The sequence below is a fragment of the Ranitomeya variabilis genome, chromosome 8, assembly GCF_051348905.1.
Source record: "Ranitomeya variabilis isolate aRanVar5 chromosome 8, aRanVar5.hap1, whole genome shotgun sequence".
Classification (NCBI taxonomy): domain Eukaryota; kingdom Metazoa; phylum Chordata; class Amphibia; order Anura; family Dendrobatidae; genus Ranitomeya; species Ranitomeya variabilis.
Window position 1 is genome coordinate 156117402 of NC_135239.1, and position 16770 is coordinate 156134171.

Here is a 16770-nt window from a genome sequence, read left to right on the forward strand (position 1 = left end):
ATCAGGCTCTAGGATACAGTCACACATCTATGTCTATTTTTACTTGTTGTAAACAGAGCATTTTCTCTCAGGTGTCATCCTAGTTTCTTCTGTATAGCACTAGTTTTTTTTTATCATCCCTTTTGTTCTTACTGAAGCAGGTAGACTGAATTTTTTTATCCATTAACTCTATACAATGTATCAGTGGAAAACACATGAAACTTCAGATGTAACTCTGAAGTAACAGTCTGTTTGTTTTCTGTCTCACTTGTAAAGCGCCATGGAATAAATGGCGCTATAATAATAAGTAAGAATAATAATAATAATACGGATCCTCATAGACTTGACCGAGTCTGATTCACAAAGTGGATGAGAATAAGGCTATGTGCACACGTTGCGGAATGCGGTGCAGAATTTTCTAAACAAAAGCCGCATCTCCTGGCAGAAACCGCAGGTGCAGATTTGCCGCGGATTTTATGCGGATTTTGTGCGCTTTTTATGTGAAATTGATGCGGATTTTGTGCGCTTTTTATGTGAAATTGATGCGGATTTTGTGCAGATTTTGTGTGGTTTTTACCACTGCGGATTTCTATAATGGAAGGGTGCAGAAACGCTGCAGATCCGCAGAAACGCTGCAGATCCGCACAAAAGAAGTGACATGCACTTCTTTTAAATACGCAGCGTTTCCGCCTGGATTTTTCCGCACCATCTGCACAGCTTTTTTTTTTCATATTGATTTACACTGTACTGTAAATCACAGTGCTGATCTGCAGCGTTTCTGAGCAGAAAAATCCGCTGCAGATCCGCACTAAACCCGCATCGTGTGCACATAGCCTAAGACCTGCTCTGAGCCTCACGGTCCAGATACACGGCTGCTCTTATAAAACTGATGTGTGTATGAATCAGTGAAACTATGAGTCCATTTACAGTCTGAGAAAAAACAGACACAACACGAACGTGTCACAAGGAAGAGTTAGGCTATGTGCACACATTGCGGATTGGTGTGCGTATTTTTCCGCACTGTTTTTGCAAAATCCGCAGGTAAACCGCACTGCGGATTACCCATAGATTTGTGGCGGATTTACCACGGTTTGTGTGCAGTTTTTGTTAGGATTACACCTGCGGTTTTACACCTGCGGATTCCTATTGAGGAGCAGGTGTAAACCGCTGCGGAATCCACACAAAGAATTGACATGCTGCGGAAAAAACACTGCTGCATTTCCGCGCGTTTTTTTCCACAGTATGTGCACTGCGGATTTTGTTTTCCATAGGTTTACCTGGTACTGTACAACGCATGGAAAACAGCTGCAGATCCGCAGCCAAATCCACAGCATGTGCACATGGCCTGAATGTAGTCTTAGGCCACATTCACACGTCAGTATTTTACCTCAGTATGTGTAAGCCAAAACCAGGAGTGGAACAATCACAGGAAAAGTATAATAGAAACACGTCACCACTTCTGTATTTATCACCCACTCCTGGTTTAGGCTTACACATACTGAGGTCAAATACTGACCAAATACTGGGCGTGTGAACATCGCTTTATTCAAAAGCAGTTACAGTATTTTTAGGTAAAGCTACAGTATTGTAAATGCTGTCCCCATTCTTTGGCCTCCACCTTTGCAGCTGAGGGGACAGATGCAGTCAGAGTGGGACACCGTGGTGTCTGACAGGAATATTTCACGCGCAGTCATCAATGTTAATGAGCCCACAACATTACAAATCTACTTACCGAAATACTTTCATCCTCCATCATCTCTATCACACAGGCCAAGCATAGAAAGCTGTCAGCGTCTTCCAGCAGCCAGCGAGTGTCATGGCGATAGTGGACGCGCTCGTACAGCTGTGTGACGGCCATAGCGCCAACACCAGACACCTCAGAGGCTGTTCTCTCACTTCTCTGGGGCCTCAGCCAATCACTGCACAGGGACCAACCACACAGTACAGTTAGGTTGCGCTTTTCCTGCAACATGAAGACAGGTTTGGTTGTGCAATCCAGTCAGTGCAAAGTGCTAGAGACATGAATGTATGGCGTGAGGGGCATCTGTGCACAGCCGACCTGTACACAAATTCAGATCTAATTTTTTGTCCTTCAGACCATGTAATTTGGTGACACCTATAGTTTCTTGAGTAAAACTGAGAGGCCAGTTACACAACTTATAATTGGGGTTATAGTTTCTGCAGATTCATTCCTCTTCCCATTAAACCTGTACACTTACTGCCTGTAAACTGGCACTACATTAATGTGTTCAGTTTTGGCAGCAAGGGAGGATAAAAGTAGTGGTCTCAGAGTCACAAATGTTTACCTATCTGCAGAATAGGTGATGAGTCTGATCATTGGGGGTCCCACACTGCCCACCGTATGGTCCCCTTCCATCACAAGACCAGGGGTCTCGAGCTGGCATTAGTTTCAGTGCTAGTTTGTAGTTGTAGGAGAGCCCTGCTGCTCAATTCAAAGCAAAAGGGATTGATAGAGGTACTTGTCAATGCCAATGACTGCAATGGCACCTTGTATGGACAACCATCACTCCTCTGTTCTCATGGAGGATCCAAAAGGGATCAGACACTTATCACCTACTTTGCAGAGATGTAAAAGAAATACATTGTTGCATAATTCAGGGCAGGGTACAGGCAAATTCTGCTCAGATTGTTTGAATATTTTCAGGTTCTGTGCCAAAATCCACTTTACAATCAGCTTGTAATACTCTCTTTGACATCACTGCCATCGTTGCATGGGAATTCCCTTTACAGATTTGTACCAGCACTTTGTTCTGCCTGCGGATCACCCCCAGAGACGGACATGCGGCATCTCTCTGGACTGCAGCAAGTCAATTTCTCTTGGGGAGTCACGAGTCTCCTCAACACACATTTCACCAATAGAATGTATTGGATGCGGTGAATCCACACAGTTCAGTAAACACATGCAGATTCACCTGTGTTCAATAGACAGCAGCGCTTTGGATGCAGCGAACATACGCTGCGTCCAAAGCGCTGCTACTTCCAGTGTGCACCCGGCCTAAGATGTCAGTTATCAGGAAAGCAGAGAGTGGCCATTACATATCACACTGGTAACCATGTCACATCACACTGATAACCAAACAAGAAGAGTTTTATCCAGCGAGCGTTGGAGGAACAGTAGTAGACGTTTTTGCAAAAAACTCTTGATATACAGTATAATGAATTCGGCGGATGCCTTTATCAACAACTTGATAAAGGCATCGGCCAAAACTTGTAGTTTTAGAGGGTGAGGGGTGAATTTTTTGTCTTTATATGGAACGTTTTGATTCATTAAATATCAAGAGTTTTGTGCAAAAATGTCTACTACTGTTCCTCCAACACTCGCTGGATAAACTCTTCGGGTATGTACACACGCTGCGGATTTTGCTGCGGATCTGCAGCGGATTGGCCGCTGCGGATTCGCAACAGTTTTCCATGAGTTTACAGTACCATGTGAACCTATGGAAAACAAAATCTGCAGTGCACATGCTGCGGAAAAAAAAATGCGCGGAAACACTGCGTTGTTTATTCCGCACAATGTCAATTCTTTGTGCGGATTCCGCAGAGGTTTACACCTGCTCCATAATAGGAATCCGCAGGTGTAAAATCGCAGGTGGAATCAGCACAAAAACTATTCACCCCGGAACCTGAAAGAGGTCAATTATATAAAGTGATAAAAGATGATTTTGTGGCACCCCAAGAGTTCATGTACCACAGTACTGCTGCCTTCCTCTCGGGGAGGGTAGCACTATGCCTGGAGACAAGAACGATCCCTTTGGCAGGTTATCCCACACACAACACATTCTAACTCCGGGCCAGGAGGGGGAGCTCAAAACCCTGTTTTAAGGGAGCTTCCCTGAGATATATTGATCCTGGTCTGGAGGAGGAGTTGAGTCAGTCTGAGAGAGTCTGAGAGTGAAGAGAGACAGGAAAGGAGCAGAGGAGAGATTGAGGGCTAAAGGAGGCTACGATTGGGCCTCCTAGGAGCCAGAGCACAGAAATAGGGCTCCGGGAGCCTGTGGTTGTGGATAACTGCAAGGTCCACAGCAGAACCGGAGGGCATAGGACTATACGTAAACTGCCCGTACAACACCTGAGGTACAGCAGCAGTTAGAGCCTGGAGCCACCCTGTCCCCAGGACAGGAGAGAAAAGGGGTACCTTGCCAGCAAACTACAGGGAGCAAGGGACCAGGAAAGCAGCCTATATATAGTGGAAGGCTCCCAACCTGACCTGCCAAGGGGATTTCCACCTGTTTCTGGGCTGCCTGGACTCCTTCTGTACCTGTTGCCGGTATCCTGGACTGTGGCCTGCTACCACAAGTAAACCAGGTAAAGACTGCAACCCTGTGTCTCCCATTATTTACTATTATTTTAGTCCATAGCCTGTATGTCCAGATTATTAGTTTAGATAGATCAAATGTGGTGACTAGTGATCAGTCTGCTCGTTACTCGAGAATTCCCATCATGCTCGGGTGTTCTTCTAGTATTTTTGGCGTGCTCGTAGATTATGTTTGTGTCGCCGCATCTGCATAATTTGTGGCTGCCTGAATACATGTAGGGATTCCCTAATGCTGCCGTCACACTAGCAGTATTTGGTCAATATTTTACATCAGTATGTGTAAGCCAAAACCAGGAGTGGGTGATAAATGCAGAAGTGGTGCGTATGTTTCTATTATACTTTTCCTCTATTTGTTGCACTCCTGGTTTTGGCAACTATGAGCACGCCAAAAATACTAGAAGAACACCCGAGCATGCTGGGAAAACCCGAGTAACGTGCACACTCGCTCATCACTAGTGATGACAGATTCCCTTTAAGCTGCTTACAAAAAGCAGGTTTTGCTTAGTTTTTGCTGCGTTTTTGTTAGGGTACATATGTGTCTCTTATCCATGCTGATAAAATTTGGTGCATAAAAAAAATGATCTGATTCAACTTCTTGAAGTTTTGGCACCAAAAACGCAGCAGAACCTGATACCTGCGTTTTCACACTCACCCATTGCTTTCAATGGGTGAAATTCATTGCAGAAACACCGCAAGAAGTGACATGCTGCATTTTGCAAAAACGCAGCTCTTTGACAAAACTGTCAAGAAAAAAAAAACAATGTGTGTGCAGCATGAGATTTCTGAAATTTCAGACTTTGCTGGTACTGTGAAACACAGTTGAAAATTTGCACAACAAAAGCTGCAAAAACGCAACGTGTGAACACAGCCTTATAATAAATATTTTCTAATAAACCTATGTATCATTCTGCTAAGCTTCCACCTTCTCTGACTATACCACAGCAGGTTAGACTGTATGTATAGTGTGAAAGGTTTCCTTTAAGCAGAGAGAACTCTTGACTGAGCATTTTTCTATGTTTTTAAACTGTCCTTTCTTTTAAGTTGCCAGTGAATCACAGTCAAGGAAATCATTTACTGATTGCTAGAGGCCCAACAACCAGAGACCAGGTTTTCTGCAGGTGTCTATCTGAATGGAGTACAGGCATGCATGCTCAACTTCTACTTCATTCATTGGTTATGGGACTTCTGGCAATAGCCGAGTGCTGCACATACACAATGAATTGTGCTCGGGTCATGCACACACACTTCGGCTTCATTCTTTGGCCGGGTCACACTTGCGAGTGTAATGCGAGAAACTCGCACTAGTCTCTCGCATCAATACCTGGCACTGCCGCCGGCACTCGGGAACGGAGCGTTCAGCTGCATAGAAATACATACAGCAGCACATTCCGGTCCCGAGTGCCGGTGTAACAGGCCAGATTATACCCCCAGGCCAGACTATACCCGGGGTTAAAGTGGCCTAGGCTAGATTATACCCCGGGTATACTTTGGCCTAGGCCAAACTATACCCCGGGGTATAAAATAGCCTAGGCCAAAGTATACCCCTCCAGGCCAGATTATACCCCCCAGGGTAAGCTGAGGGAAAGCTGCTCATTCTTCTAGGTCACAGCTCCCCCTCCCATCGGGCACTGCTCCTTTTCAAGCTCCTCCACCTCTGGTGACGCCAGGGATCTCCCTTTCTAAGCCCCACCCCCTCCCTATAGTCACATGTGACATGAAATCTTCAGCCCTGCTCGTGCCAGCTCGTTGTCTTGGCGCCTTGGATATGCTTGGAAAAGGGCTTTGTATACCTAGGGGGCACTGACGAGCACTGAGGGGTGGGTGGGGAACCCCTTTACTGGTTGCTATGGGATATAGCATGATCACTCTATCCTAGCAACACCTTGGATACGCTTGGAAAAGGGGTTTATCTATCTTGGGGGCACCATTGCAGCACTGCGGGTGGGTGGGGAAACCTTTTACTGGTTGCTATGGGATTTTACATGATCACTCTATCCTAGCAACGCCTTGAATACGCTTGAAAAAGGGGTTTATCTACCTTGGGGGCACTCTCGCAGCACTTAAGGATAGGTGGTTAACCCCTTAGGTGGTTGCTATGGGATTTTACATGACCACTTTATCCTAGCAACGGCTTGTATACGCTTGGAAAAGGGGTTTATCTACCTTGGGGGCACCCTTGCAGCACTGTGGGGAAGCCGGGGAACCCTTTTACTGGTTGCTATGGGATTTTACATGACCAATTTATCCTAGCAACGCCTTGTATACGCTTGGAAAAGGGGTTAATCTACCTTGGGGGCACCCTCACAGCACTGCGGGGTGGGTGGGGAACCCTTTTACTGGTTGCTATGGGATTTTACATGGCCATTCTATCCTAGCAACGCCTTGGATACGCTTAAAAAATGGGTTTATCTACCATGGGGGCACCCTCGCAGCACTGCGGGGAAGCCGGGGAACCCTTTTACTGAGGAAGGAAACAGCACAAAAATTCAAAAGCTGACTTAGGCCATAGTATACCCCCGGGGGATAAACTTTATACCAGGGGGTATAAAATAGTTTTTATAGTATTTCTCTAGGCCATAATGTTATCACTTCACTGTTTTTCTCACCCTATTGCTTATTTGTTGAAAAGTGTGCAGATCTGAACTGACAGTAGATGGCGCTGTCCTGTCAGTGCATAGTTAATGATAACTTGTTTTGTATGTTCTCTATGACACCTCTCTGCTCTCTATGACACCAAATCTTTTCCAATTTTGACAACCATGGAAGATCAATTGTATGACCAGCTTTTGAGATTCTACACTGCAACAGAACAAAGGTACCCTCAGTATACCTACGATCTACCTCCTGAGAAACGTGCAAATGCCAAGTCCCAGTTTAGACAAACAGCAAAGCCATATCGAGCCCAAGGAGGAATTGTTTATCATAGGGAAAAGGAGGTTCTTACTAAAAGTCGACTGCCAAATATCCTGAAGGCCTGTCATGACAACCCAATATCTGGGGGCCATTTTGGCAGAGATAAAACTTTAGCCAAAATCTCTGACCGGTTTTACTGGAAGGGAATGAAAAATGACGTTCACCAGTATGTGAAAGCCTGTCAAAAATGTTTTGTTATAAATCCCAAAATCACAAAGGAAGCTCCACCACTCAACAGTATATCAGTGCCTGGAAAAGTATGGAGCTTAGTTGGGATTGATATGATTGGCCCTCTTCAGGAAACATCAAATGGCAACAAATATATAGTTGCTGCCACTGATCATTTCTCCAAATGGACTGAAGCAACAGCTGTCCCAGATAAGAGTGCCAAGTCAGTGGCAAATTTTTTGTACTCCGTTATCTGTCGCCTTGGCTGTATGGAGACTCTGATTAGCGACCAGGGACGAGAGTTTGTAAACTCGATCATTGACAACCTGATGGAACATTTTCAAACAGATCACCGTATTTCATCTGCATACCACCCACAAACAAATGGCCAACGGGAACGTGATAATCGGACACTTAAAGAAGCTCTTAGTAAGCTTGTCAATGACCAAGGAAACAACTGGGATCAATTCATCCCTGGTGTTCTGTTTGCCTATCACACATCTGTGCATGCTTCAACCAAGGTTACTCCATTTGAGGTCATGTATGGACGGAAGGCCAAGCTTCCCATGGACCTTAATCCCTCAAAAGATGATACGGTGGATCCCATGCCCATTTCAGATCATGCCACCCCTGATGTGCTAAATACACTGTCAAGCATTCTTAAAAAGCTGCACTCAGACGTCAGTACCAACATCCACTCTGCTCAAGAACACCAGAAGTGTGCCTTTGATCGCCGACACAAAAGCAACAAAGAAATCACTGCTGGTACCATAGTTTATATCAAGAATCAGCGCCGTATTCAACGCATAGGTTCAAAGATGGAACCACGCTGGATTGGACCTTATTTAGTTGTGGAATCCTTGACCAAGGGACGAGTAAAACTTAAGAACAACAAAACTGGCAAGATATTAAGCAACACATACCACACCAGCAACCTAAAGATTTACCAGGATAAAGAGGCTTCTCCACCATCCGATGATGATTATTCCAGTGACTCTGCCACACAGAAAAATAAGCAAACTAAGGCTTTCAACCTACTACCAAGTTCAAGAAGGAAGTATCTTAGCACCACTCTTGGCCTTACGTTTAGTAAGGTTGTATACTGTGGATGCAGACGAGACCTTGAACAACCACGGCGTACATATAAAACCAAAGGTGATGGAAACTGCTTCTTCCGGGCCATCAGCTACATCTTGACAGGAACAGAGGACAACCATTCCCTTCTCAGAGATAAAGTCATCCACCATATGAAAACTGACTTGACAAAAAAACTACAGGACTACTTGAACCAAAATGTGAATGAATATGTGAACATCTCTGGAATCTCTCGTGATGGAGTCTGGGCAACTGATGCAGAGATCATGACCACGGCGAATCTGTTGAGTTGCGACATAATAATCTACACAAACGTCGGTGACTCCATGGATTGGTTGACATATCCTGCAAGCTTCAATCTGCAGTCAACAACTGAACATGCACTGTATCTTGAAAATAAGCACGATCATTTCAATGTTGTTATCAGTGTTTAGCTTTAAACGTTAATTTGGTAGCAAGGACATGCTAGACTAAATGTCATAATACACAGAATGACTGTTGGGCGATTTGTTGCCCCAGATAATTGCATTGCATGATAAGTGACTTATAGCTAATGAGAAATTATTGCCCCCCCTCCCACCGCTAGGTGGTGCTGGCTCTGCTTCTACAAGCTCCAACGGCACTAGCCAGGTGCCGCTCTCCTCTATGGCGCCTGGCTGTGACGTCGGCGCATGGAGAGGCAGCGCCACCTAGCGGCAGGAGGGGGACCCCGTCTACCAGGAGACGGGCAGCGGCGGTTAGCGAGGGGGGGTAATCGGGCAGCCCCCCTAAGGTAACTATAAAATGGGGGGGTATTTGTAATGCATATGCATTACAAATACCCCCCTTTACAACTACTTTTGCCATGGGCAAAAGTTTTGTATAGTGGGAGGTACTCTTTAAGAATTGTCAGTTTGGTTTCTCAATAAAATGTTGAAGCATTAAGTAATTCTTGTGTATATCACTCAATGCAAATGATTTCATTGGGGTATAATATGAGCTGAGAGGTATAAATTGGGCTAGGCAACTTTAACCCCAGATTAGTTACATAATCTGGCCTGGAGGGGTATAGTTTGGCCTAGGCTATTTTACACCCCGGGGTATAGTTTGGCCTAGGCCAGTTTATGCCCGGGTATACTCTGGCATAGACCAAATTATACCCGGGGTTAATCTGGGACAGGGTTACTTTGGCCTGTTACACCGAGGAACCCTTTTACTGGTTGCTATGGGATTTTACATGACCACTTTATCCTAGCAATGCCTTGTATATGCTTGGAAAAGGGGTTTATCTACCTTGGGGGCACCCTGCTTGCTATAGGGTTTTACATGGTGTAAGTACCTTAGATTGATCATTTGAAATCGCTTAGCAACCAGGAAAAGAGTTCCCCAGCCTCCATGCAATGCTGCGACAGTGCCCCCAAGGTAGATAAGCCCCTTTTCCAAGCGTATCCAAGGCGTTGCTAGGATAAAGTGGCCATGTAAAATCCCATAGCAACCAGTAAAAGGGTTCCCCGGCTTCCCCGCAGTGCTGTGAGGGTGCCCCCAAGGTAGATAAACCCCTTTTCCAACCGTATCCAGGGCGTTGCTAGGATAAAGTGGCCATGTAAAATCCCATAGCAACCAGTAAAAGGGATCCCCACCCACCCCGCAGTGCTGTGAGGGTGTCCTCCAAGGTAGATTAACCCCTTTTCCAAGCGTATACAAGGCGTTGCTAGGATAAATTGGTCATGTAAAATCCCATAGCAACCAGTAAAAGGGTTCCCCGGCTTCCCCGCAGTGCTGTGAGGGTGCCCCCAAGGTAGATAAACCCCTTTTCCAACCGTATCCAGGGCGTTGCTAGGATAAAGTGGCCATGTAAAATCCCATAGCAACCAGTAAAAGGGATCCCCACCCACCCCGCAGTGCTGTGAGGGTGTCCTCCAAGGTAGATTAACCCCTTTTCCAAGCGTATACAAGGCGTTGCTAGGATAAATTGGTCATGTAAAATCCCATAGCAACCAGTAAAAGGGTTCCCCGGCTTCCCCGCAGTGCTGTGAGGGTGCCCCCAAGGTAGATAAACCCCTTTTCCAACCGTATCCAGGGCGTTGCTAGGATAAAGTGGCCATGTAAAATCCCATAGCAACCAGTAAAAGGGATCCCCACCCACCCCGCAGTGCTGTGAGGGTGTCCTCCAAGGTAGATTAACCCCTTTTCCAAGCGTATACAAGGCGTTGCTAGGATAAATTGGTCATGTAAAATCCCATAGCAACCAGTAAAAGGGTTCCCCGGCTTCCCCGCAGTGCTGTGAGGGTGCCCCCAAGGTAGATAAACCCCTTTTCCAACCGTATCCAGGGCGTTGCTAGGATAAAGTGGCCATGTAAAATCCCATAGCAACCAGTAAAAGGGATCCCCACCCACCCCGCAGTGCTGTGAGGGTGTCCTCCAAGGTAGATTAACCCCTTTTCCAAGCGTATACAAGGCGTTGCTAGGATAAATTGGTCATGTAAAATCCCATAGCAACCAGTAAAAGGGTTCCCCGGCTTCCCCGCAGTGCTGTGAGGGTGCCCCCAAGGTAGATAAACCCCTTTTCCAACCGTATCCAGGGCGTTGCTAGGATAAAGTGGCCATGTAAAATCCCATAGCAACCAGTAAAAGGGATCCCCACCCACCCCGCAGTGCTGTGAGGGTGTCCTCCAAGGTAGATTAACCCCTTTTCCAAGCGTATACAAGGCGTTGCTAGGATAAATTGGTCATGTAAAATCCCATAGCAACCAGTAAAAGGGTTCCCCGGCTTCCCCGCAGTGCTGTGAGGGTGCCCCCAAGGTAGATAAACCCCTTTTCCAACCGTATCCAGGGCGTTGCTAGGATAAAGTGGCCATGTAAAATCCCATAGCAACCAGTAAAAGGGATCCCCACCCACCCCGCAGTGCTGTGAGGGTGTCCTCCAAGGTAGATTAACCCCTTTTCCAAGCGTATACAAGGCGTTGCTAGGATAAATTGGTCATGTAAAATCCCATAGCAACCAGTAAAAGGGTTCCCCGGCTTCCCCGCAGTGCTGTGAGGGTGCCCCCCAAGGTAGATAAACCCCTTTTCCAACCGTATCCAGGGCGTTGCTAGGATAAAGTGGCCATGTAAAATCCCATAGCAACCAGTAAAAGGCTATAGTCTGGCCTGAGGGTATAGTGTGGCCTGTTATAGTTTGGCCTAGGCTGTTTTACATCCTTAGGTATAGTTTGGCCTAGGCCAAAATATACCCAGGGTTAAATGTAGCCTAGGCCACTTTAACCCTGGGGGGTATAATGTGGCCTGGAGGGGTATAGTTTGGCCTAGGCTATTTTACACCCCGGGGTATAGTTTGGCCTAGGCCATTTTATGCCTGGGTATAGTTTGGCCTAGGCCAGTTTATACCCCGGGGTTAATCTGGGACGGGGTTACTTTGGCCTGTTACACCGGGTATTGATGCGAGACACTAGTGCAAGTTTCTCGCATTGACTCACAAGTGTGACCCCGGCCTTAGAGGGTGTTACAGACCCACATTGTGGTGATCCAGTGCCCTCAGTGGTCAGACAAACCTAGCTTCATCAATTCAGGATCCTAATTAAAATAAAAACAACCAATACTCACTTCCTAGAGAGGCGCTGTTCCAGAGATGTCAGTGCTGCTGGTCCCAGGGAGTGATGTGACAGTATTGTCACATGCAGACTGCAGATAATGAGTGACCGCTCATCAGCCGTCGCCTTTACTATTTCATCAGGACAAACACGTCCTGTGCTGGAACATTGATGTGTAGCAGGCAGAGAGCAGCCACAGATTGCCTTCAGTTGGCAGTGTCACAAGTCACATTACTCTACGGTACCAGCAGCACTGACATCACTGGGACGGCGCCATTCCAGGAGGGAAATGTAGATTGTATTTTAATTAGGGTCCTGAATTGATTATGCTGTAGGTTGCCCAGTAGTGGACAATCCCTTATAGTTACCATGCAATGTAGCTGTAGCTATGTGGGGCCAGAAACCATTGCTTGCTTTATGTGTGGATCTTGGTGCGGATTTCACCTTGTGCACTGAGCTCAACAGTAAAAATCCACAGAGAGGATTAACATGGCGCAGGTGTGCTCACAACATTGTCCAATTTCTGTAGAAAGTGGTGAGATTTCTTACATCCGCTCCCTAAAGCTCCTTTATGTGTCCTGCGCCCTAAGAATCAAAAATACTTTGAGATTCAACTAAAAAGTGCTTAGTAACAAGTGTAAGGCTACTGTCCCACTATGAGCTTTTGCTGAGTGTTCGATGTTGCAGATTTTCGGAACCGATTAAAATGGGTCACTTGCACTTTAAAAAAAACAATACGTAGTGTAAAAAAAATCACCACAAACTCATAGTGGGAACGTAACCTAATAGATGTGTAAGTAAGGGCTTGTTCACACTATCCTTTTTTTGCTGCCGATTTTTCAGCTGCGGATTTGGATAAACCGCAGTGCAAACCCGCGGTGGTTTTCACTGCGGTTTTTGGTGCGGTTTCTACTGCGGATTCCACTGCGGGTTTCCAACTGCACTTTCCTATTGGTGCAGGTGGAAAACCGCTGCGGAATCCGCAGAAAGAATTGACATGCTACTTCTTTTTTTCCGCTGAAAATCTGCGCTGATTTTCAAGCGGAAAAATGCAAAGTGGGCACAGCGGTTTTTGTTTTCCATAGGGTAACATTGTACTGTACCCTGCATGGAAAACGGCTGCGGATCCGCAGCTGCAAATCCGCAGCAAAAACCGCAAAGTGTGAACATAGCCTAAATCTTCCGGTCCTAGTGAGACCCGGCCCTGGGCACTACCGAAATTCCCGGAGAGCCAAGAAGTATAGTTTCTCCTTGCGGAGATTAAAATCCCTGGAAACACGTGAAGCTTTTTTCTTTCTCACTACCTGCATTACTCCAGATCTCCACCTGAGGTCGCTGTGAAAACTATAGCCACGTCTCGTACATTCTGCACCCTAACATTTATGGTCTATGGTCCTCAGAGAGGAGGAGGAGTAGAACTCGCATGACGTCAGGCAGACTTTGAGACACGTGGGCGGATTGTAGAGAGCCCCGCCCTTTCCGCTTTACTGGTCGGAAGTTAAGAGCACGTTGTGAACTCGTTGCGGACGCTGCGTCTCCTCCGTTTTCCTCCGTGAAGCTTCCGAGCCGAGGGGACACCGTACTTGAGAATAACCATGGTAAGAACCGCCCGCCGGTGTCACTGCACCTGGGGGATGCCGCCGGCACTTGTTGCACATGCGTGCGTGGCGTGGACCCGCGCCCTGTGCTCATTCCTGTCCATGTTGTTTTGCAGACTGATTGCGAGGTGAACCCTAAGGCCTACCCACTGGCGGATGCCCAGCTGACCAAGACCATCCTAGACCTGGTGCAGCAGGGCTCCAACTACAAGCAGCTCCGCAAAGGGGCTAACGAAGGTAAGAGCTGGGGGAGTGTGGGACCGGGAAGTGTGTGTGGGGGCCGGGAAGAGTGTGTGTGGGGAGAACCGGGAAGAGTGTGTGTGGGTGGGGAGAACCGGGAAGAGTGTGTGTGGGTGGGGAGAACCGGGAAGAGTGTGTGTGGGTGGGGAGAACCGGGAAGAGTGTGTGTGGGTGGGGAGAACCGGGAAGAGTGTGTGTGGGTGGGGAGAACCGGGAAGAGTGTGTGTGGGTGGGGAGAACCGGGAAGAGTGTGTGTGGGTGGGGAGAACCGGGAAGAGTGTGTGTGGGTGGGGAGAACCGGGAAGAGTGTGTGTGGGTGGGGAGAACCGGGAAGAGTGTGTGTGGGTGGGGAGAACCGGGAAGAGTGTGTGTGGGTGGGGAGAACCGGGAAGAGTGTGTGTGGGTGGGGAGAACCGGGAAGAGTGTGTGTGGGTGGGGAGAACCGGGAAGAGTGTGTGTGGGTGGGGAGAACCGGGAAGAGTGTGTGTGGGTGGGGAGAACCGGGAAGAGTGTGTGTGGGTGGGGAGAACCGGGAAGAGTGTGTGTGGGTGGGGAGAACCGGGAAGAGTGTGTGTGGGTGGGGAGAACCGGGAAGAGTGTGTGTGGGTGGGGAGAACCGGGAAGAGTGTGTGTGGGTGGGGAGAACCGGGAAGAGTGTGTGTGGGTGGGGAGAACCGGGAAGAGTGTGTGTGGGTGGGGAGAACCGGGAAGAGTGTGTGTGGGTGGGGAGAACCGGGAAGAGTGTGTGTGGGTGGGGAGAACCGGGAAGAGTGTGTGTGGGTGGGGAGAACCGGGAAGAGTGTGTGTGGGTGGGGAGAACCGGGAAGAGTGTGTGTGGGTGGGGAGAACCGGGAAGAGTGTGTGTGGGTGGGGAGAACCGGGAAGAGTGTGTGTGGGTGGGGAGAACCGGGAAGAGTGTGTGTGGGTGGGGAGAACCGGGAAGAGTGTGTGTGGGTGGGGAGAACCGGGAAGAGTGTGTGTGGGTGGGGAGAACCGGGAAGAGTGTGTGTGGGTGGGGAGAACCGGGAAGAGTGTGTGTGGGTGGGGAGAACCGGGAAGAGTGTGTGTGGGTGGGGAGAACCGGGAAGAGTGTGTGTGGGTGGGGAGAACCGGGAAGAGTGTGTGTGGGTGGGGAGAACCGGGAAGAGTGTGTGTGGGTGGGGAGAACCGGGAAGAGTGTGTGTGGGTGGGGAGAACCGGGAAGAGTGTGTGTGGGTGGGGAGAACCGGGAAGAGTGTGTGTGGGTGGGGAGAACCGGGAAGAGTGTGTGTGGGTGGGGAGAACCGGGAAGAGTGTGTGTGGGTGGGGAGAACCGGGAAGAGTGTGTGTGGGTGGGGAGAACCGGGAAGAGTGTGTGTGGGTGGGGAGAACCGGGAAGAGTGTGTGTGGGTGGGGAGAACCGGGAAGAGTGTGTGTGGGTGGGGAGAACCGGGAAGAGTGTGTGTGGGTGGGGAGAACCGGGAAGAGTGTGTGTGGGTGGGGAGAACCGGGAAGAGTGTGTGTGGGTGGGGAGAACCGGGAAGAGTGTGTGTGGGTGGGGAGAACCGGGAAGAGTGTGTGTGGGTGGGGAGAACCGGGAAGAGTGTGTGTGGGTGGGGAGAACCGGGAAGAGTGTGTGTGGGTGGGGAGAACCGGGAAGAGTGTGTGTGGGTGGGGAGAACCGGGAAGAGTGTGTGTGGGTGGGGAGAACCGGGAAGAGTGTGTGTGGGTGGGGAGAACCGGGAAGAGTGTGTGTGGGTGGGGAGAACCGGGAAGAGTGTGTGTGGGTGGGGAGAACCGGGAAGAGTGTGTGTGGGTGGGGAGAACCGGGAAGAGTGTGTGTGGGTGGGGAGAACCGGGAAGAGTGTGTGTGGGTGGGGAGAACCGGGAAGAGTGTGTGTGGGTGGGGAGAACCGGGAAGAGTGTGTGTGGGTGGGGAGAACCGGGAAGAGTGTGTGTGGGTGGGGAGAACCGGGAAGAGTGTGTGTGGGTGGGGAGAACCGGGAAGAGTGTGTGTGGGTGGGGAGAACCGGGAAGAGTGTGTGTGGGTGGGGAGAACCGGGAAGAGTGTGTGTGGGTGGGGAGAACCGGGAAGAGTGTGTGTGGGTGGGGAGAACCGGGAAGAGTGTGTGTGGGTGGGGAGAACCGGGAAGAGTGTGTGTGGGTGGGGAGAACCGGGAAGAGTGTGTGTGGGTGGGGAGAACCGGGAAGAGTGTGTGTGGGTGGGGAGAACCGGGAAGAGTGTGTGTGGGTGGGGAGAACCGGGAAGAGTGTGTGTGGGTGGGGAGAACCGGGAAGAGTGTGTGTGGGTGGGGAGAACCGGGAAGAGTGTGTGTGGGTGGGGAGAACCGGGAAGAGTGTGTGTGGGTGGGGAGAACCGGGAAGAGTGTGTGTGGGTGGGGAGAACCGGGAAGAGTGTGTGTGGGTGGGGAGAACCGGGAAGAGTGTGTGTGGGTGGGGAGAACCGGGAAGAGTGTGTGTGGGTGGGGAGAACCGGGAAGAGTGTGTGTGGGTGGGGAGAACCGGGAAGAGTGTGTGTGGGTGGGGAGAACCGGGAAGAGTGTGTGTGGGTGGGGAGAACCGGGAAGAGTGTGTGTGGGTGGGGAGAACCGGGAAGAGTGTGTGTGGGTGGGGAGAACCGGGAAGAGTGTGTGTGGGTGGGGAGAACCGGGAAGAGTGTGTGTGGGTGGGGAGAACCGGGAAGAGTGTGTGTGGGTGGGGAGAACCGGGAAGAGTGTGTGTGGGTGGGGAGAACCGGGAAGAGTGTGTGTGGGTGGGGAGAACCGGGAAGAGTGTGTGTGGGTGGGGAGAACCGGGAAGAGTGTGTGTGGGTGGGGAGAACCGGGAAGAGTGTGTGTGGGTGGGGAGAACCGGGAAGAGTGTGTGTGGGTGG

At 49.2% G+C, this 16770-nt stretch overlaps 2 protein-coding genes across 3 annotated transcripts in view; one reads left to right on the plus strand and one right to left on the minus strand.

Moving 5' to 3' along the window:
• Positions 1–12535, minus strand: part of MEI1 (meiotic double-stranded break formation protein 1) — a 1359645-nt gene extending 1347110 nt beyond the window's left edge. For both annotated transcript variants that reach the window (XM_077277434.1, XM_077277433.1), the window contains exons 1-2: positions 12429–12535; positions 1712–1942 (exon numbers count right to left, since the gene is read on the minus strand). In XM_077277434.1, the coding sequence (XP_077133549.1) occupies positions 1712–1942; positions 12429–12431 (234 nt within the window). In that variant the 5' untranslated portion in view covers positions 12432–12535. The remainder of the gene's footprint in view (positions 1–1711; positions 1943–12428) is intronic.
• A 937-nt stretch (positions 12536–13472) lies between these two features.
• SNU13 (small nuclear ribonucleoprotein 13) overlaps positions 13473–16770 on the plus strand; it is a 9535-nt gene continuing 6237 nt past the window's right edge. The window contains exons 1-2 of the mRNA XM_077277435.1: positions 13473–13658; positions 13775–13895. Coding sequence (XP_077133550.1) covers positions 13656–13658; positions 13775–13895 — 124 coding nt within the window. The 5' untranslated portion in view covers positions 13473–13655. The remainder of the gene's footprint in view (positions 13659–13774; positions 13896–16770) is intronic.